Genomic DNA, 21359 nt, shown 5'->3' with positions numbered 1-21359 from the left:
CCTGCATTGAAACCGCCAAACCCCTTTTGGCCAACAGAGGGAAGCAGATCATAACTACTGTAACTGCTACTTGTTTTATGGACACTTCACGTGCTATGGGAAATATGGACTTTACCACTCGGAAATTCCTAATTCCGACTGAGTGATGTTCAGGTACTTTTGTTGTTGTCGCAAAAAAATACACAGGGCAGCTGACGTCGTCTTTATTTGTGCACGCTACGTAATTGTGTAGATTCTAATACAAGACGACAACGACCTTATAAGTGTTAATATTTCTTGCCATTCACGAATCCTGCGGCACTATCCGCCATGTTGCAACTTGAAAATTTCTTTCAGCTTGGAAACTCAGTTGTCCAGTGGAAAATACGACATGAGGGGGCGTTCACGTGCAACTCGACATGTGGTATTCACCATAATTTCAATACCACATGAAGGCAGCATTAATGTGGCTAACCTGTTAGCATACTTACAATTCTTACAGCTTGGTTCCATTTATATGAACCAACATAGTTGCGTTTTTCACCCTCATCCAATAAATGCAAGTTCAGTTTCCAGTTTACACAAGGCCGCTTTGGTGGAAAAACAAAAACATTGTCACTCACGCAATGCTAATCCAGCAAACTGCGTCAAGCAGCTATTGCTAATAGAGGCAAAAAATACAAAAATTGATTAAAAGTCATCTACTGATCTTGATTTAAATTCAGTGACAAAAAAGGCATGTCAAAGTATTATAAGGCGAATGCATGTAAGTATTAGCTAAGCATTTTTGAAAATACAAAATAACATAAATGGAATTTGATTAGAATTCTTATACTTAAGGAAAGTCAATATTAGTCCTGGGTTTTCAGCTATTTTTGCCATGATATGTCAGAATGAGTTTTAGTCTTCCACTAATCTATGCCAACAGCAACGCTGGAGTGAAGTCATAATTACAGTAAAAAAAAAAAAGTAAAAATTGGTACGTGTACTTGTTTACTACATTAACGGCCATTAGCTAAATGCTAAGCTATATGAGTAAGTGCAATCAAAATGGATGGATTGTTATGTACTATTTAGTCTCACAACAACTGTAGTCTAATGTCCTTGAATGTAAGCACTAAAGCTGTCTGTCTTTCTGTCTGTCTGTCTGTCTTCCTTAGGACCTCATTCTGAAGGAGACTCACGTTGACCTATTAACATACAAGTGACTCAATCCAATTATCACATGATATTAGCAAGGAGCGCGTTCTATTTTGCATGAATGTCTGCTTATGACAAAACAATATGTTTATATTTGATGCTGAATATGACTATAACAATAAATAACCCTCATTTCTCAGTTAATTCCCACATTACATATAATTTTCCATTTGGAGTATTTCTAAAAAATGTGCTGAAAATGTTCTGACATTTTTTGTTTCAACCCTATTCATAGCACATTCGTTTTCTCTCACGAGCAGTGATTATCAGGCAGGTTGCAGTGTTTGTCTGTGTGAGTTGTTTAATTGACCTTTGACCTTTAAAGCAGCAAAATGTCCTGCCGCCACCTCTCGCGTCAATCAGGTCAGTCGCTGGCGTGCCGGCATGTCCGGTAGTTGCCAAGACGACGGCATCAGGTGCGGGCGGAAGTCACGTTCTTGGAAAGTAAGCGGTCTCATTGGAGGCGGGGCCTTCAAAGCGAGAGGGAGGAGGAGGGAAGAGGGAGACAATGGGGAAGGGATTGAAAGAGGAAATCCCTCTCAGTCTGATCAGTGTGCGTACAACTCGACTGCGTGTGTGTGGACGCTGGAAAACACCAGGTAAGAACACTTTGGATTTTCTCAACACAAAACACGAGGAATGTTTTAACATGCACAATGTTATTGATACAAATGAAGGAGTAAAGTTGTAAGATTTTAGATTCAAGTTGTAATATTGTGATCATAATATGAGAGAAGTTTTAACTATGCAAGTAAAAGTCCAAATATGAGAAAAAAGTTGTAATTTTTGGATCGTTAAGTACATTTTTATAATAAAATGAAAGTAATAATATTACTAAAATAAAATCTCACTTTTTAATTAGAAAAAAAAAATCCAAATAAAGTGTAAAAATCTACAAGGAGTCAAAGTATACTTTATAAGAATAAAGTTATAATCTACGGGTGGAAAAAATCTGAATATTATCAGAATAAAGTTGTCATATACAGAGGGGGAAGTTGCAATTATGCAAGAAAACGTACTAATATGAGACAAAAAAGTCATAATTATAAGAGATATAAGTTGTAATTTTATGAGAGAAAAAAAGTATTTCTAACAGGAATAACAATTTTTACAAGAAAAACTCATAATATAACAAGAATAAATAAACAAATAAATAAAGTTAAGGTATAATTTTGTGGAATTTTATAGAATGTGATTTTTTTTTTTATAAGAACGTTGCAATTGATCAGTTACATTAAGTTGTTAAAAACGACATGAAAAAGCCATACTAGAAAAAAAGTTGTAAATGACAAAGTCAAGGAAAATGTATGTACGTTTCCAAGAAAGGATGACACACAAAAATGACCTCAACCCTGCTCTTGCCACTGAAATGCTTCCCGGTTATTTACACGACTTTTAATCACACATCTAAGCACACTTGTCAGGTTTTAATTTACCTCTAATGGTGCTACTTAAATATCCACCTCTACCATATGGCGCCGCAACCTCGCCGTGGATTACCGAAAACACACACACACACACACACACACACACGTGCAGAGACCGAGGAGGAGGACCGAGGAGGAGGAGGAGGAGGAGGCCGAAGAATCCCAGTGATCTGAGGCTAAGCTAGCACAATAAGTGCTGCAAATTAGGTTAATTGAGCTGGTTGCGGGTGCTGATAAACTGATCAACTGGCTGGAGGCTCAACGGGCGAGATTGGCGTTGACACGCTTCTCTACTTGGAACCATCTGCCCGGCCTCGATAAGCCTCGTCGCTCGCAAAAGGAAGCAAAGCGCATTCGGCGGTCAACCGCGACGTCCTTATCGGCTTTCAACCCAATGTTATCATCCAGCTAAAAACAAAACATAAAAGATATTCGTTTACAATGACGTGCTGCAAACGACACGTCGACGCGCGCCGTAACCGCACATAAGGTCACCGCGAGCAACAGGCGGTCGGTGAGTGTCACGTGCGTGCCATTTGAAAATGCCCACCTTGTATAATGCAGGACCTGTTAAATATTTCATGTTTGTTCATCGTTGTAAATATAAATAGACACAGTGGGATTGATTTCACAACTTCAAGCTATCGTTTCTCAGGCTTTATTTGGCCAAGGCACGTACAGTATTTTATATTAGATAGATTGACAATCGGCGCCGATTTTGAGCATTTGTACAAATGTCAGTATCTCCCTTTTTTCCCCAAATGTGACGGCCGATAAAAGATAAAGCTAAAACCATTTTAATCTCAGTCTTTAATTTTTATAAGAGATGCTGCTGACCCTAGGAAGCTTGTGAACCTTTTGTTTTTATTTGACATTAAAACAAAGAAATGTGAAAGTTTATGATTTCAGTTTTTGGGGGGGGGGGGGGGGGAACAGAGTTATGGTATTTACTTCTTTAAGTTTTCATTACATTTTTTAAGACATACTGATAATCTTGGGAGCTTCCTGAACATTCCCATTTGAGGATTGCGATGAAGGAAACAGTGTGTTAGTGTTAGAGCTAATTAAAGCTGCACCAGAACAGAAAAACACGCAGCATCCAATATGTAGACATTCATTTTCTTCTACCTTTTTGTCTTACATGATTGGAATTTTTTTTACATCGAATTTTCTGCTATTCTGCCAACATTTAATGGTAATTTTCAGGATTTATCATTTTGTTTTGGGGCATTTTATGGTTGTATAATTTTATGACTTTTTGGGGGGCAATTCCAAAGACATTTAATGGTAATTAATTTTCTGCTTTTAGAAATTAAAAATGAAGTATATCATCTAAGATTTAAAAACAAAAAAACTAAAAAAATACTTCTACATTTTGAAAAAAAAAAGTTCAATAAGCATTAATGCTTTAAGACATTACATCAAAGATTGTCATTGCTATTTTTTTTATTTACTGAAAATGACTATCGGTTGTCAACCTCCTTGACTTTTAATAATCGTCATCGGCGCAGAAAAAAACATACCGGGTCTATCTCTACACTGCACCCCACCAAACAAAAAATATATTTAGCCACCGTGTAAATGTTAAAATTGAGTCTTGCAGTAATATTAATTATACTATTTTAGTCATAAATGGAAGTACCAATCTGCTGCTCCCATGTCTGTTGCATCTGAAACCAAACAAACAATTGTTTTGGATCACGTCACAACTACAGTCTGTGGCTCGACTAAAATCTCTTATCCACACACGACAGGATTTGCGATCGTAATTGTTGAACAGGTTTAACATTTACGATAATCATCTCCGACTTTTTTTCCCAGCCGATCGGGAAGTAAAAATAAATCAATAACGATTCCATTTGGTTCGGTTAAATCAAAACCACTTTTCTTATTCGAATCTGTTTTCGTTAAACATCCGACTTGGGAATTTTTTTTAGAGACATCCAATCTTTCCGGCTCCTCAAAGTGATATTATACGATATCCTCACTTTTTCTTGACACAGATTTTCGAGTATGACTTGAACTGTGCAATGGATTTTTGGCGATAGAGGTTTTGGTTTTGGATGAGGGTTTGAGGGCAGACAAACAGCTGAAATTCTTGTTTTGCAGTTTGGTCCCTGAAATCCATAAAGAACCAAGAATCAACCCACCTGGACAATGGACTTTCGACTTTGATGATTAGTGCTAAGACAGAAGGATGGCGACGATAAGGACGACTCCACATGCATTCGTCGTCCTGCTCTCTCTGCTCCTCCTGCCTGCGGCTTCCACTTCGGACTTCAACGACTACCACGCCGCGCAGCCGCGTTTCCTCTGCACCCCTATTCCGCCTGACGCTGACCCCGCCTGCTTCCCCACGGCGGGTCCCGGCGCAGGGGGAGCCGCCCACCATCAGAGCGCGCCTCCCGCCGGCTGGTGGGGCGCGAGCGACGAGGCCAAGACCACCATCCTGCACCTCCGCGAGAGCCTGGTGCGCCAGAAAGAGACCATCCTGGACCAGAGGGAGACCATCAGGGAGCTGAGCGCCAAGCTCGTCCTGTGCGAGGGCTTCGCCAGGTCATCTCACAGCGAGCAACCGAGCGAGCCCTCGGACCATGCCTACCACGGACACCACGTCCCGGACTCGCTGCATTCTGACGGCGCTCACGGCGTAAAGCACCAAGAGAAGGATGTCGTCAAACACGTGAGCTCAGGGGATGTCACGTCCTCACCAGAGCAGATGGAGAGGATGCTGCATGCGCTCAAGGAGAGGCTGGACAACCTGCAGGTGAGATGCAGCATGGGCAAAATCGGCACTTGACTATTTTGCTCCCAAAGACGTATAAAAACGTTCTATTTTAGATGTTACCGTGGTCCCCAAAAACGTATTTATACTTTTTTATTTTTTTATTATTATTTTTTTTAATGCTAGTTCATACAGAAGGCTTTGATGCAGCCTGTGAAGAGGTCGCTTAAAGCAATGGTAATTATTATAAAAAAACGGCCAGCAGGTGGCAGCAGAGTATAAGAGATCAACCAGGGCCATGTTGCAAACAAGCTGATTTACCCAGTTTTAAACAGATTTGTGAATAATGATGAAACCTAGCTTTATCCTAATGCTAATCTTTCTTTTGGTAGGTTCCATGTTTTTATAGCAATAGAACACAATAATCTGTGGGTCAAAATCCAGTAAAACAGCAAGGAGTGAAAATGGCTGGGAGTGAATAAGTTGAGGAGAAGTACCGATAAAAAAAAAAAAGACAAATCTAGAGGTACTTATTCAACTCTTAGACCAGGGGTCTGCAACCTGCAACTCTGGAGCCACATGTGGCTCTTTAGTCCCTCCCCTGTGGCTCCCTGTAGATCTCTAGATTAATAATTTTTACATCTATATATTTCTTTTTTTACATAAAATGTTCTTTAAATGAATTAATGATTTAGATTTTAAAAAATTAATAATTAAATATTTTTAAAAAATGTCAAGAGTCCAAATTTTTTAATCAGAAAAAGAGACAAAAGGTGATGATTCTTTTTTTTTTTTAATTACCTAAAAATGTCCAAAAAGTGACCATAAAATGTCCAAAAAGGAAGCGGAAAAGCAGAGAATTACCATAAAATGTCCATGAAATTACAAAAAGTGTCACAGAATTACATAAAAAAGGCAAAAAAGAAAACATTCAAAAACTAACCATAAAATCTCCCAAAACAAAAAAAAGACAGGCAGAAAATTACCATTAAATGTCTTTGGAATTGGAAAAAAAAACCCACAGAAAATTAATTCAAAAAAGGCATATAATGTTCAAAAACTGACCATAAAATGTCCAAAAACAAAAGGAGAAATCCTGAAAACAACCATTAAATTTCCACAAAATTGCCAAAAATATAATAAATATATATAAATAAAGTAAGACAAAAGGTAGAAGAAAATGAATGTCTCCATTGATGCTGCATGTTCTTCTGTTCTGGTGCAGTCTTAATCAGCTCTAACACTAACACTGTCATCGCAATCCTCAAATGTTTTGCGGCCCCAGACATATTTGTTGTTATTTATTTGGCCTAAATGGATCTTTTGACAGGAAAGGTTGCCGACCCCTGGCATAGACCAAGAAGTAAAAAGTACACCGAAATACGGCGGGACGAGGGGGAGGAAGGGTAGCATAGGTCTAAGATCAGTAGTAATTATGTTGATCTGCCTTGACTGAGGTAATCAGGCCACGCTCATGCACAAAGCCTGGATTACCTGACAGGAACATCCATGACTACAATGAAACACACAAACACGCCGTTTTCTTGACAGCTCGGACGGATCACCTGTCAATCACAGGGATCATTTATATGTTTCATTTTTTTGTACTCATTAGTGAGCCCTATGAACTTTGCCTAGCAACAAGAGCTATGTAAATGTCACGTGACAAGGAAAATAATCCTGTTAATTTGGGTGGTTTATAGACAAAATTCAAACCTGAGACGGTTCTAACCACCCGCCGCCGCGTCTTGTAATTCCCGAGCAGAAGAGGAACTCGTCCCTGACCTCCTCCAGCTCTCTGAGGGAGCTTCTGCAGAGGAAGATCGACACTCTGGAGGAGCAGCTGCACCCGCACGACCACCACCACCTCAACGACCACACGGACGACGGCAGTGCCAACCACACTGAACACTTTGACGAGCACAGTGACGGAAGCCATCACGGGGACGGAAGCCTCGACGGCGGTGACCGCAGCGGTCATGAGGACAACGAAGCGGACGGTCACGGTTACCTCCCGCGTGGAGGAATCCACAGCAACAAACTGGAGAACATGCTCAACCAGCTTCACTTGACAGGTACACAACGGAGGATAAAGTACAAATACAGATGTTTAAATACTCTGGTAAAAGTAGAAGTACAGATACTTGAGTAAAAATACTCTGGTAAAAGTATTAGTAGTCAATCAACTACTTCTCTCAAGTAAAAGTAAAAAAGTACCAGAGGTGTCAAAAGTACTCACACTGTACTTAAGTAGAAGTACAGATACTTGTGTAAAAATACTCTGGTAAAAGTATTAGAAGTTATTCAACTACCTCCCTCACGTAAAAGTAAAAAAGTACCAGAGGTGTCAAAAGTAATCACTCTATACTTAAGTAGAAGTACATATACTTGAGTAAAAATACTCTGGTAAAAGTATTAGTAGTCAATCAACTACTTCTCTCAAGTAAAAGTAAAAAAGTATCAGATGTGTCAAAAGTATTCACACTGTACTTAAGTAGAAGTACAGATATTTGAGTAAAAATACTCTGGTAAAATTATTAGTAGTCATGCAACTACTTTCCTCACGTAAAAGTAAAAAAGTACCAGATGTGTCAAAAGTACTCACACTCTGTACTTAAGTAGAAGTACAGATACTTGTGTAAAAAATACTTTGGTAAAAGTAGAAGTACTGATACAACTTCTTTACTAATGCAAGTAGTACTCAAACTTTGTATTTAATTAGAAGTACATATAGTTGTGTTAGATATACTCTGGTAAAAGTAAAGTAGTGATTCAACTCATATTTAGGTAAAAGTAAAACAATGCAAAAGATTCAAATAAAGTACTTAGACTCTACTTAAGTAGAAGTACAGATACTTGTGTAAAACTAAATGCTGTGGTAAAACTACTACTGATTCAACATATCTACTTTTTTTTGTACAAGTACCAGAGGTAGAAAAGTACTCACACTAGTGTGCTTAAAGTAGAAGCAAAAATATGTGTGTAAAAATACTGTGGTAAAAGTAGAACTACTGATTAAATGTATTTACTTAAGTAAAAGTATAAAGTAAAGTAAGTGGGGAAAGTACTCACACTGAGTACAAACATATTAGTACAGATAGTTGTGGAAAAAAATACTCTGGTAAAAGTAAAGTAGAAATACTCACTCCTCTGTAGTTCCACAGAGTGTACCAGAGTATCGGTTCCAAAAAGAATCCGCAAATAAATCCATTTGAAAAGGACGAATATGTGGAAGTTCACTCTACTATACTTCAAATGTAGGGAGTAAAATGGATGACGGAAACATATAAATACTTGAGTAAAACACATCTACTCCAGTAAGCAGAGCAACAAAGTATTGTATTTTGTAACTTGCCACCAATAAATAAATAAAGTGCCCACTGTCCTTCCTCGACCTTCAGGTTCCAAAGCCAAGAAGGAGGCCGACGCCTTCCAGCTCAGCTTCCCCATGCGCACCAACTACATGCACGCGCGCATCAAGAGGACGCTGCCGCGCGAGATCTTTGCGCTCACTTTGTGTCTGCGGCTCAAGGCCGGCGCCGGGCCCGCCATGGGGACGCCGTTCTCTTACTCGGCGCCGGGCCAGGCTAACGAGGTGGTGCTGATCGAGTGGGGGGGAAACCCCGTGGAGCTGCTGATCGATGACCAGGTGAGGGGAGGAGTCAAGGTCTCCTTTTAGCCCCTTTCGTAAACCTTAGAGTAGAACGATGCATTGTGGGACATTTTGATGTCCCAATATTTATTTATTAGAGATAGACCGATATGCTTTTTTTCAAGGCCGATACCGATACCAATTATCGGTAGTCAGGGAGGCCGATAACCGATATTTGAAGCCGATATACATTTGCAGAAAAAAAAAAAGTTGCCGTGATTTTTTTTTATAATAAACTAATAATTAGAAACTCCAGCACTTGACTGCTTAAATGCCTTCAAGGACATGTTTATTAAACAGCTTTTGTGATTTGCAACATGTTAAAGGTTCAGCTTTTGCACCAACTATATTGTGGCTTCCACACGCTAACTCCCAAATAGCCGTTAATTTGCGGGCTAACTGTTAGCTCAAGGGCTAAACATTCACCCACACGCTAACCCCGGGATAACTCCCAAATAGCCCGCGAGCTAACCTAATAGCTGTTAATTCGCAAGCTAACGGTTAGCTCGCGGGCTAACCATTCAGCCCACGCTAACTCACAAATAGCTGCTAATTCAATTTGCCATCAGTTTTTGGACCAACTATAATGTGGCTTCCGCACGCTAACCCCCAAATCGCCGCTAAAAAACGGCTATTAGGTTAGCCTGCGAGCTAACCGTTAGCTCGCGGGCTAATAGCCGCTAATTGCTGCTTATTGGCTGTTAGCACTGCACAAGCAACCAATCAGATGGTGCTGTGGGCTAGCCAATGCTGCAGGGAGTCAACAGCCGCTGACTCAGAGCAGACGGAGGAGAAAAGCGCCCATCGGAGCAAAAATAACCGTTTTTAATATATCGGCCATCAAAACAAAAAAAGAGGCCGATGTCGATTTTCAGAAAATGCTGATTATCGGCGCCGATTATCGGTCTATCCCTCTTATTGATTTTTTGTGACTAAATGTGACTTTTTTGTAGTCCGTGTCTCTGCCTGTGACGCTGAGTGATGGCAAGTGGCACCACGTGTGCGTGACGTGGTCCACACGGGACGGACACTGGGAGGCCTACCAAGATGGCGACCTGCGGGGGTCCGGCGAGGATCTCGCCCCCTGGCATCCCCTTAGAGCAGGAGGGGTATTCATCCTGGGACAGGAACAGGTGAAGACAAATGAATAAGACATTTCCTAATCAATTGATCTAATCGATGTTTTGATTTGGAGGCAGGTTCCCTTGCACTAAGAAGCCACAAGATGGCAGCAAACCACTACTGCATTGTTCACCGCTCTTGTAAAAATGTATATTTACACTTTGGTAAAAGTATTAGTACTGATTCAACTCTTAAATAAACTTTTTTTTTTATGTACATATCTATGTACTAATGATTGCAATTTTACTGTCACATAAAAAAGTTTAACTTCCATACTGTTTGGCATTGGCCCAACTTTTATACTTACCAACAAGAGTTCGAACTACTACTCAAGTTCAGTAATTAGCATTTGTACTTGTTGACTTACCTGCGCTGGTTGCAGGACACTCTGGGGGGCCGTTTTGACGCCACGCAGTCCTTCGTGGGGGAGTTGGCCGATGTGCAGATGTGGTCCTCGGTCCTGACCGGGATCGACATCCAGGGACTGGCGTCGTGCAACAGCCACCTGGCCGGCGACGTCATCTCTTGGTCCGACGCTGACATGGAGCTGCACGGGGGCGTGGTGAGACACGCCCTCGAACCCTGTCACTGAAAAAGACTCAAGTTCATCAAAATTGAAGGTGATGACTGAAAAGACCGTAATACTGTAAATGGGGGTCAAAGACTTTATAAAATGCCTCAAAATGAGAATGAATGCCTTTCTTTGACCTTTTTTCCCTCCTTTTGTTATTGTTGTGTTCACTTTTAAAGTATCTTGTAGCAACATAGTGGCCTGATGGCCAATATTAGTTCGGTGCTGTGACATATTGTCATGTTGTTCATAATTTAGATAGAATCGTTTACGTTGTTATAACAATGTGTTGACAAAATTATCTGGAAGATTTCCTCATGAAATACAGCTAAATAACCAAAGAAATTGTCATCATTTTGTTAGACATATGCATAATTATGTAGATTTTACTGAGTGTCCTTTTTTTAACAATGTTTTAACACAACTGATCGTTTGATTGAAAATTGTAATAATGTCCCGTAAAAACAATGAACTGTACTGTACTGTATATAAAACTTTGTCGCGTTGCTTTTTTCCTTATATAATGTGTAACTTTATACAATTAAGTGAATTTTTGTCACAAAAGACTTCATGAAAGTATTAACGAAAAGTGCACACTGCACAGAAAACAGTTAAGACAAAAGCGCTACTAGTATTAGCACTGTAAACAAGTCATGTTGGCTAGCCATAACTGCTAACGATGATAGCATGATTTATTAGTAGTAGTGTCAGTACAACACGAAATGTATCGGTTTGTTGTTTTATAATTTGTAATGTATAATAAAAAAAATGTCACTTACCTGTCCAATTAATGTTGCTAATTCCATGTCACGTCAGAATCCTCACAGCGGCGGTGGCCTGAAGTCCCATTGCTGATCTGCTCGTTTGCTAACATTAAGATAAACTGCTAGCAAACGAGATTAGCTTTTCTTTTTTTAAGAGATGTTTTTTCCAAAATGGTCCCAAAAAATTACTAAAGCCTTTTTAATCTGATAGTTTATTCTTGGGTAGGGTGTTGTTTAAAAAATTAAATTAAATAACCTGCAAATTTCCCTTTTAAATTGGGATTCAAATATTTTAAAACACAATATGCTGTATAAAGCAAATGCTAAAAGTAAAACATTCAACAATAAATAAATAAAAAATCCCCTTAAATTTAGTTTTTCATATTTTTGGGTTACTCAACTGGAAATGAATATAAACACACATTAATCAACAGTCAATCATCATCTTTTTATTGTTACACAGTAGTTTACTGGCACCAATGTGTGTGTGTGTGTGTGTGTGTGTGGTTTGCACCGCTTGCTACATTTACATCTAGCTCTGTCTTCACCTCACCATAAGTAAATAAATAAATAGAAAATAAAGACATTTTTCAGAAAGAGGTGGCTCGGAAACAAAAGAGTTTCGGTGTGCACTGTTTGTAAGATTTTGCTATTTTGACTAACTGTTTGTTTGTTTTTTGGCAACTTTGCACTTCAAGAATTCCCAGAAGGCCGAAGGCGGCCAGCAGGCAAATACGCATAAGCATGAACGGGACACGCGGAAGGCCGGCCGGGCCTTTGTAAGCTTTGGGAGAGGAACGACTAATGTAAAGGCAACTCACGAAGTTTTTGTTCATCAGCTTGACCGCCGCCGCGGCTGTAAAGGTCCAAATACGATCAGCTTCATCATTCAGCCTCATGCTACTTTTTTTCTTCTTCTTTTTTTTTTAATCAAGAACTATTACTAAAAAAAAAAAAAAATTATACAGCATGAAAGTTGTGAACTGCTGAAGTTTAAACTGAGCAGGTGGGAACATTTTATATCTCAAAGTGCAGTGGGGAACCAGTTTTAAAGTCCTGCGAGGGCCTTCAAAATATGATATATCGACTTAACGAATGTGTTTATAACATGTCCTCCTATGGTTCCCCAGCCCTGCTCTCAACACTTATTGGTGAGCCGTTTCACCGACGCGCAACAAATAATAAAGTGCAGTAAAACAAATAACATAGCTTTAGTTTAGTTACCGTCTACAAAAAAAATCATGAACACGTCAAAGCCGAGATTCAGCAAAAAAACAAGGTCACAGAACGCATTTCATCTGGCTGGATCGGCGGATATTTTGTGTTCCGTGGACACCGGGGAAGCAAAGGAACGAAGAAACGCAAGAAAAGTATCAAATCATTTCATGGACACTTGTGCTTCACCAGGCAAAACCGGAAACATCCTGGCGGCTCTTCTTCGAGGCAACGAGGCACACGCTTAAAGACTTCTGGGCGACGGAACGCCTGTCAACACGCGCTCCCCAACAGTAGCTCGTACAAAACAGCAACAATAAATTAAATGGTCTCTACAAGGTGTGCCATAAACAAAAAATATGCTGACATCTATTTACAAAAACAAACAAACAAACAAACAAAAGTCGTACATCGTAATCAGCTGCCTATGACAAGAGGCCAGTTGAGGAGGTCAAAATGTAACGTCTTCATCTCCTTGTCGATATTGTAGGCTGGTGTGATGATGCAATGTCGGAGGGAGGTTTTATCTGGGTCCAACAATTGCTTATTATTATTATTATTATTATTATTATTATACAGGGTAAACCCAGTAGTGATTTACTTCTTGTTCTTTTTGAAACGTATCCTGTCACTCACTGTTCTTGGTTGCTTTTTCTGAAATGTATAAGATGCAACACAAGGTGGCGCCAAGGCCCCGTCTAATAGAAAAGTAGTGCTAAAACAACTACAACGCAACATTGCATACTTCCTTAAGTACTACTTTGGCGCCATCTTGGTGCCAAGGAACAATGTAGAATAGTTGAGGAGCTTTATCTGTAGTGCTGTGCTGCCATCTTGTGGCATCCATAGGTAAATGGCGAACTTTTGGGGGACATTGCCAAGTCTGTACATTGAAGTAAGGGAAAGGGCTTCTATCCAAAGTCTGGCTTAACAGGAAAATTATGATTTAATACTAGGCCTAAGATGCCAGAGGATGGTGCCAAAGCACTACGTTTCTATTTTATTCTTTCATTTTTATTATTAACCAGGGCTTTGGCCCATCTAATCGAAACGCCTCCCCTCAATTCAACATAGAGCCTCAGCACATTGTTGCCACAAGATGGCACCAATTCACCATTTTCATATTAGTGTTTTGTCGCCATCATTCAGGTTTCAGTAAAAACACCAAAATAGGACAGGCGCCCCCACAAAAATTGCACATACTTGGAGGAACACTGTATATGATGAGCATGTGTGCCTTAAATGTAGGGGGGCTTTTTTTAGAATAGTTCCTCTGAGATATTCTGAGGACAGCACGGAGACCCGTTTCGGGTTCCTCGCCCCCCTGACGTCATGGGCAGCGTTGACGATGGCGAGTGTGTTCGACATGGCTGCCATGGGGACAAGGGGGAGTTTGGAGGGAGGAAGATGTGGATAACAGAAGAAGGACGGAGGTAATACTCTAGGGCTGCTCTTCTTTCTTCTTCAGCGATATACGTTTCTTCCTGGCGGCGAGCATTTCGTAGAAGGGGTCCACGCTGACCGCAGATCTGGCGTGACACACGTGCGCACACACAAACCTTGAGTCAAAATGGATGCTACACAGCTCACTGTGATGGAGGGCCAAAAGTGCCAAAAACATGAAATATTTCACGATGTCTAGTGAATCTATAGAATAATGAACTTTCACTTTCTGGAAAAAAAAAATCCTGACAAGAATATGTTCTATGCAGCCCCACTAGTCCAAATGTGGTATTCTGGTTAATATTGGGTAAGTGGATTACGAGTTAAGCAGCTGTTTTTATCCATCTTAGGGGGCGGCCATTTTGCCACTTGCTGTTGACTGAAGATGACATCACAGTTACTCAGGTCTCAGGTAACAACCAATCACAGCTCAGCTTTAGAAAACAGGTGAGCTGCGATTGGTCACTTCCAGTGCCCTGAGCAATATTGATGTCATCTTCAGTCGACAGCAAGTGGCAAAATGGCCGCCCCCTGAGATGGATACAAACGGCTGGATTTTGCTTCATAACTCATATTCCACAAATGTCATATTAATCGGAATGTCATGTTTAGACAAGTGAGGTCACATGCATCCTATTATTGTCAAGAAATGATTAAGGTCGACATTCCCTTGAAATAAATTCCGTTTTCCACTGTATTCTAATTTCTTGGAGGTACACGAGGACACAGTATGCTTTGTTCTCCATTTTGTTGACGTACTTGATGCTGTGGATCCACTCGTCCTTCTCCTCGGGCGTGGGGGCGGAGATGCGGTACACCATGTGGTTACCCTCCACCACCCGGCCGTCCGCTTCAGTCTTGCATGCCTTGATCAGCTGACCGCGGTTGTTGGGGATGTACAACTCGAAGCAGTTCTGTTGGGACCAAGGTTATTTTAGTTAACTAAAACTAACTAAATCTAAAATAATAATAATAATAATAATTGTGAACCAAAAAAAAGAAAAGAAAATGCATAAAAAAATAAATAATAATAACTGAAACTACATTTTACGTTTACTATAATTATAGTGAAAATGTCCTTACTTGTTGTCTTTGGTAATTAATTTAATACATGAGCCTTTGGGGTTAATTTTAAATGTGATTTATGCATATTTATTTCAATATTAACCAGAATAAGGAAAAAAATTATTATTATTATTTATTTTTTTTGCTCTTTAAAAAAACGGAATGAGGATTTTTTTTTTTGTGCGCTCACACACATATGTGGTCTCCCAGGCGGGGAAGCGAACTCACGCCAACCTGCACCGAAGGCAAGCGACGGTAACGACTCCGCCCGGAATAAGGATGTTTTGACAGTGTGTCGCACAGAAGTGACATCATCTAGCAGCAGCAAATGGAAAAGCACCTTCAGGTGACGTCGCTGCAGGTGCCAATTTTGCGTGTTAGACTTTCGGCTCCCAATGGCTCGCCTTGCCTGCTTTTTGATTTAATTTAGCCGAAACGCAACACTTAAGAATGGTGTTACTATTTTCATTTTACTAACTCATTCAGTGCCAGTGACGGCTATAGACGTCAAAAATTCATTTTATCTGGGCCGGCAGTGAATGAGTTAAATATTGCACACACGTAATTTTTTTCTTTAAACTAACACTAATACTAAAACTGAACTAAAAATAAGCATTTTTGAAATAACTAAAACAGAGCCGGCCAAAAGACTAACTAAAACAAACTAACAAAAAAAGAAGCAAATTTAAAAGAAAAAAAAAGAAAATTACAAAACTATAGTAAGCCTGGTTGGGACCAGACTAGAGTGGCTTAATAGGATGCGACATGAAATAAAAACACTTGACTGCAAAAATAAAATTAAAAATTGGAATTGTGCCAAGCACGCAGGCTAAATCTAGCCTAGGCACAACAAACAACAACCTGCGCGGAATGTGATCTTACAGGTTTGCGCGGGTCCTCCACCTCACGGATGCTAAGGTTCTCCAAGGGGATGATGCCTCGGGGTTCTTTGTCCTGTTTGAAATGAGCCGGTTAAAAATCAAGGTAGTGCGTTTGTTTGTAACACACGCGACTCCGTTAGGGAAGCGTGCAGACTTACTGTTGTGTATTCAAAGTAGTAGAGACAGTTGTCTGTGAGAATGAACCATCGCCTTTTCCAGGTTTTCACTCGTCCCCCTGAAACCGAGAGACTGCAATCAGGCCGAGCCGCCCGCATGCAAATGTTTGCCTTCTCGCAGCTAACCACCTCACTACGCACGCGAACGCAACGGTAACTTGGTCAGTACATACCTCCTGAGAAAACAAGCAGCGGCAGCGGAAGGTGGAAATCGCAGGAGAAGAAGTGGAAGATGAAAAGGGACCAGCGGATTTATTTAGAGGGAGACGAGAGAGGAAGAGAGAGAGAGAGAGAGGGAGGGAGGACATGATACATTAGTGACACACATCACAAGCCCCGCCATGCCATGCAAAAACAGCTCCGCAGCAAGCCACTCGGTCGCCATTTTGTTGTCAGGTAGACGGACGCGGGTCCCCAGGGGACACACCCACCACACCAAAAAAAAAAAAAAGCCTCAGAAGAGAACAGCAAAACTTCCAAATTCATCCGTCGTCAAATGTGTGTGCCGCGTCCGCCGCCTCACCGAGCTTGAGCAGCCAGCCCTCTCGGTCGGGGTTGAAGAAGGTGTGCGTGAGGTCGTTGCCGTCGTCCTCGGGGATCTTGAAGGGCTCGTTTTTAATACTTTCATACAGGTTCTCCAATGAGGAAAAAAAGGAAGAACAATCGGGGTTTAGTGTTTCCGCTTGACGTCTCGGGTGGCGGACGGTGCGGAGGTTCGCGTACTCGCAGGAGGTCCTCGGGCAGGTCGCCGCCGTCGTTGATGCCTCGGTTCATGGAGATGAAGCGCTCCACGCCCGGCTTGTCCCTCACGTTGGGGTTGTGGAGGCTGGTGTTGAGCATGATGATGGAGAATGACAGCACGTAACACGTGTCTGGAAGCAAACACCAAGTTCAATCAAAGTTAAGATCGATGAAGGCTGACTAACAAAAAGTGGCAACCACATTTATGCATTAAAAATGTTTTTAAATAGCGCTGTATTGAATGTAATGAAATAAACTGGCTTTATAAAGCCGAAAGTCACACACACTAGGGGTTAAACCAATTAGTCGACTCGTTAGTTTCAATACTCATCGACTCAACAGGAAATCAGACTCTTGCTCCACCCCTCACTAAGATTTGAAATCGGCGCTCAAAGGGGGTGTTGCCTGGAGGACCGTCGGGTTGTGAATGGGAAGAGGGTTGGGCGTGGTCTGGCTGTGATTGACAGCAGCAACTCGCTAAGAAGGCGTTCAAGCAGGTGTGTACAAGACTGAGCCGATGGGTGGCGGGCGCGACTACGTCACGATCCATAAGTGACGTAGTCTGTAACGTCTCGTAATGAGAGGACAATCAGCCAAATTGTGTTTATCTCAATGTTTAACCTTAAAATGGCACCAAACACACGATTTTTGCCCCAAATTCAAGCTTTCAACAAACATTCACTAAAACGTCAAAAATAATGACCACGACATATAGATAGCATTTGTAGACACCAGTTATACAGTTTATCAGCAAAAAATAAAATAAAAAAAGTTGATTTAGTGTTGAGTTACCCTTTAAAGCTTGAAGTTGACTAATCGGTAGGTAACCATGTGGTTTTGGCATCTCATCAAAATGACACAAGACTTGCAACAATGTGTGGGGAAATATTTGACCAAAAATGAGACCAGTTAGTATGGCCATTTTCGTCTATCCTGCAATAAATGCCAAAGTGAAACTGACAAATGTTTTTTTTTTTTACCCTGGCAACAATGTCCCAAAATATGTCTTTATGTGGAACCGGTCCGTGGCGCAAAAAAAGCGGGAGACTGCCGTACTGTTCTAAAAAATAACAACCAACTCGACTTTAGTCGTTCAACCCTTTAACATTCGCACGTGCACACAAGAACATCTGTGTGTTGTGTATCTTTAAGGGGCGTGGCCTAGTGGTTGCTGTCAGGAGCTGCAGTCACATTGAATATGCGGCAGAAAGTTGCATTGGTGACTTTTTCTTTTGACACTAAATGTACAATAGTGCGCTCAAAAGTTAATGTCCTACTGTATTTTCACTTTCAGTGGCAGGAGCAGAAAGTCAAGAAAAAAAAAACGGATTAAAATGCAGTGTGAGAGCGCGCGCGTGTGTGTGTGTGTGCGTGTCTACCAGTGCTCTGGAAGACGCCAGGGTTACAGCGACAGTATCTCTGTGCAAAGGCCTCCATCATTCTGTCGATCTTCTGTGCTTCGCCAGGCAGACGGAAACTCCACAAAAATTGTCTGCAAACATGTCAGTTACGCAACATACATTAGTCTTTGGAGCAGCTTTTTGTGCATTGCAGATGGTGGCTTGTGCGAAGTCCAGCATTAAATCCCATCGATTGCAAAATGGAGTTTGTTGTGTATGGCGTGCGAGAATTTGGCACTTTACGCCGCGTGTTTATCTTGCGACATTTGATGAGTCTCATTTTCAGAGCTTACGCTTACCTGAGGGCCTGGACGAGGTTGAGATCGGTGAACTCGTGCAGGTCAACGAAAGCCTGCAGGACTTTGATGTTGAAGTCGTCCCTGCAGCACAGCAGCGGCGCAGCAATAAATAAGAAGCATAATGGGATAAAGACGCACAGTAGATTCAAATGCACCACCACCTTTCTCCGAGGTAATCGCCTATCGCCGTCTTGTTGAGGCCTTCTCCTTTGTAGAGGAACTGAGCGATGTCCTCCGGAGTGTGTCTGATCAGCTCATTCTCCACGAGAAACACGATCCCCTGCAACGACAAACACCATCTATGCTGCTCCCCACTGAAAGACCTTTAAAGCAATATTTGAACATTCCTACCTTTTTAGGATCCATGTTGAACTTCTTCCTTCCCATTGCAACATGCCGATTTTTCTGAAGCGTTTTACTGCACAGTGGACATAAGATAAGGTGTGATTGCCACAATAGAAAGACTGTCAGCCAACATCCTGACATAGATCGTGTTTCCCGGGCTCCCCGTCCACTCCTCACCTTCCCTCTGTGCTGGCCTCCAGGCCTTCCACCTCCAAAATGGCTTCCCTGAGCTCCTCGCGAAGCCTCTGGATCTCCTGCATCAGGATCCCCTTCCTCCTGCGGATGTCCTCCAGCTCCGAGCGCTCCTCCGGGCTCAGGTCTACTGGGACTGCAGGGAGGGGAAGCCAAGAAGAATGAGGCCGTTAGCTCTGCCGCAGCAGATAGGACAAACACTGCCTGCGCTCTGACAATATAACCAGGGGTGTCTCTTTATTATCTTAAAATAAATCAGCGACAACATTGTTACTCACATTGGGAATGACAGATTACTGCCATTGTTATCAGGAAGTTAAAAAGAGACGGGAAAAGCAACAGCATGGGCTGGGCAGCAGAATTAAATTAAACATACAATGGCGTGGACAAGTTATCCAGCCATCCATTTTCTATACAACTTATCCTGTTTGGCATCACTGGAAAAACTAAGAAACCACTAACTATCCCTAAGGATATGTCTTCTGAGGGCTGTATTATTAGCTGTATTATTACCTATTTTTGACTATATGACTTAATGTAATGCAGTACGGTGAACTAGTGGTGGGCTTGTCTGCCTCAGGTGTGGTACAGGGTTCAATTCCAGGTTCCCCAAGCTGTTTAAAAAAAAATAGCTACACCAGCTACCCACTTATTCACAAAAACATCTTCTTGAAGACATTCAATTGCCTTTATGTGTGACTGGGTTTAAAAGACAACAGTTGACATCTCAACCTCTAGTTCACCACCACGAATCCAAAACAAACACACACAATTCTGCCCCCACCATCTCCCACCAACCACGCCCACTACCCGGATCCAACAAAACAATAACAAACGGCTTGTAACGAGCCAGGATTAAGAAGCATTTTAAAGATTAAGACGCAGTGTAACGTGAAACCCAATCGACTGTCCACCGGCCGGCCTTACCTGAAACACCGGCCGAACCGATCGATATTAAGCTAAAGTCTGCGCCAGTCGAACTGTGCAACAGCGAGACCGTTCTCTACAATTTTAACATGTATTTAAGTACATTTTCCTGCCCGTTTACGTTTAACTGTGTAGTGAATTCCCTCTTTGTCACACCCAATCAAATAACAAGCGAAAAGCGATCCGGGCTAGCCGCCGCTAGCTTCATGATAACGTCTCCATAAAACTAGCTCTTATCTTAGCGACTTACTGTAGTCCAAGTCATCCATTTTCGGCGCTTTACTTTTAGGCATAAATATTTCCGAGTCGACTGTCATTCAATAGAAGAAAAATGTGGATATATATGCAAATATATCCTCAAACGTGAAAGAAAGAGAAAAACACGACTACTAGTGGTTTCGTACGTCGGGCCGGAGACAAAGAAGGTGCCCACACCGGAAGCGGTGTCGTGTTCGAGAATAGTGTTTCCGGTCAGCGTTTTTTTTTTCAAAAGTCTGAATGTGCTTTTTATAGATAAGTGCTTCCAATCAGATGTTTTTTTTTGTCTCCAAAATGCAATATTTTGATGTAAAACTGAAATTTACAAATAAGCATCTCGTACATGTCTCATGTGTGTACTTACATCTCTAAACCTTTCACAGTACTATAACAAAAACTGTATATTCTTAGTTGTGTTGTCTAATTGCAGTACTTAAGCAACCTCATTCCCGATAACATAAGGAGATAAAACAATGTGCTCAAAACAGTTTTTAAGTTACATTTATTCAAAACATATACACATATGAACTGTACACTAGAGTTGTGTATTTTCTTCCACCATTTTAGTAATAAATTCAATTTCCTTACAAGCAGGGCCACAATAGCTGAGTGCATGGCATTATCAAATTAATTTGTTCACTTCCAACATCTCTTCATATTGTACATTTTGGCAAATGTAAGTTGTGATATTCTTCTTCGTGGTGTTGTTACAAACCAAGACTGTTATGTCATTGTGGTAGACTAGCTGTACTGTGCATAAAAAAAAAAGAACAGAAAATAATAACAAGCAAAATAGCAGCCTGGTGAGCAGTGAAAAGTAATCCGCTTTTTGTTTGAACAAGACTTTCAACAGATTATAATATAAAGGCATTGATATCTCCAGGCATGACCAGGACATGCGCTGTGCTGACAAGGACCCAAACAGTTCACACACTATCTTGACTGATTGATACAGTGCACATGCTATTGATTTGACC

General features: G+C 41.1%; 2 protein-coding genes and 1 long non-coding RNA gene across 3 annotated transcripts; 1 reads left to right on the top strand and 2 right to left on the bottom strand.

The window, feature by feature from the left end:
- Positions 1–1679: 1679 nt before the first annotated feature.
- Positions 1680–11463, top strand: LOC147172802 (neuronal pentraxin-2). Its single transcript, XM_086079109.1, has 6 exons — positions 1680–1778; positions 4716–5373; positions 7097–7406; positions 8733–8980; positions 9937–10116; positions 10488–11463. Exons 2-6 carry the CDS (start codon positions 4804–4806, stop codon positions 10695–10697), a joined length of 1518 nt encoding a protein of 505 aa, XP_085935235.1. The 5' UTR covers positions 1680–1778; positions 4716–4803; the 3' UTR covers positions 10698–11463.
- On the bottom strand, positions 6421–11554 carry LOC147172801 (uncharacterized). Its single transcript, XR_015095415.1, has 3 exons — positions 11456–11554; positions 10473–10693; positions 6421–10101 (listed from the first exon to the last, which is right to left on the bottom strand). It is a non-coding gene; the product is annotated as an uncharacterized LOC147172801 (long non-coding RNA).
- Positions 11555–11869: 315 nt separating this feature from the next.
- On the bottom strand, positions 11870–20564 carry cyth2 (cytohesin 2). The gene is made up of 12 exons (XM_086078810.1): positions 20375–20564; positions 19183–19333; positions 19012–19078; positions 18822–18940; positions 18661–18741; positions 18341–18453; positions 16944–17092; positions 16744–16855; positions 16203–16279; positions 16046–16117; positions 14858–15012; positions 11870–14184 (listed from the first exon to the last, which is right to left on the bottom strand). The coding sequence occupies exons 1-12, from the start codon at positions 20439–20441 to the stop codon at positions 14097–14099; spliced, it is 1251 nt and encodes a 416-aa protein (XP_085934936.1). The 5' UTR covers positions 20442–20564; the 3' UTR covers positions 11870–14096.
- Between the last annotated feature and the right edge of the window lie 795 nt (positions 20565–21359).

This window comes from Leptonotus elevatus, chromosome 6 (genome assembly GCF_054856555.1).
Source record: "Leptonotus elevatus isolate MCC_2025b chromosome 6, RoL_Lele_1.0, whole genome shotgun sequence".
Classification (NCBI taxonomy): Eukaryota; Metazoa; Chordata; class Actinopteri; order Syngnathiformes; family Syngnathidae; genus Leptonotus; species Leptonotus elevatus.
The sequence above is the reverse complement of the archived record's forward strand: the minus strand, read 5'-3'. Positions and strand labels throughout refer to the sequence as shown.

Excerpts from the sequence above, each read along its gene's own strand:
- LOC147172802 (XM_086079109.1), top strand. The coding sequence starts at position 4,804 with ATGGCGACGATAAGGACGACTCCACATGCATTCGTCGTCCTGCTCTCT. Across the intron at positions 5,374-7,096 it reads AGAGGCTGGACAACCTGCAG|AAGAGGAACTCGTCCCTGAC; the intron begins GTGAGATGCAGC and ends ATTCCCGAGCAG. Across the intron at positions 7,407-8,732 it reads CAACCAGCTTCACTTGACAG|GTTCCAAAGCCAAGAAGGAG; the intron begins GTACACAACGGA and ends CTCGACCTTCAG.
- cyth2 (XM_086078810.1), bottom strand. The coding sequence starts at position 20,441 with ATGACAGTCGACTCGGAAATATTTATGCCTAAAAGTAAAGCGCCGAAA. Across the intron at positions 19,334-20,374 it reads AATGGATGACTTGGACTACA|TCCCAGTAGACCTGAGCCCG; the intron begins GTAAGTCGCTAA and ends CCCTCCCTGCAG. Across the intron at positions 19,079-19,182 it reads GAGGCCAGCACAGAGGGAAG|TAAAACGCTTCAGAAAAATC; the intron begins GTGAGGAGTGGA and ends TCCACTGTGCAG.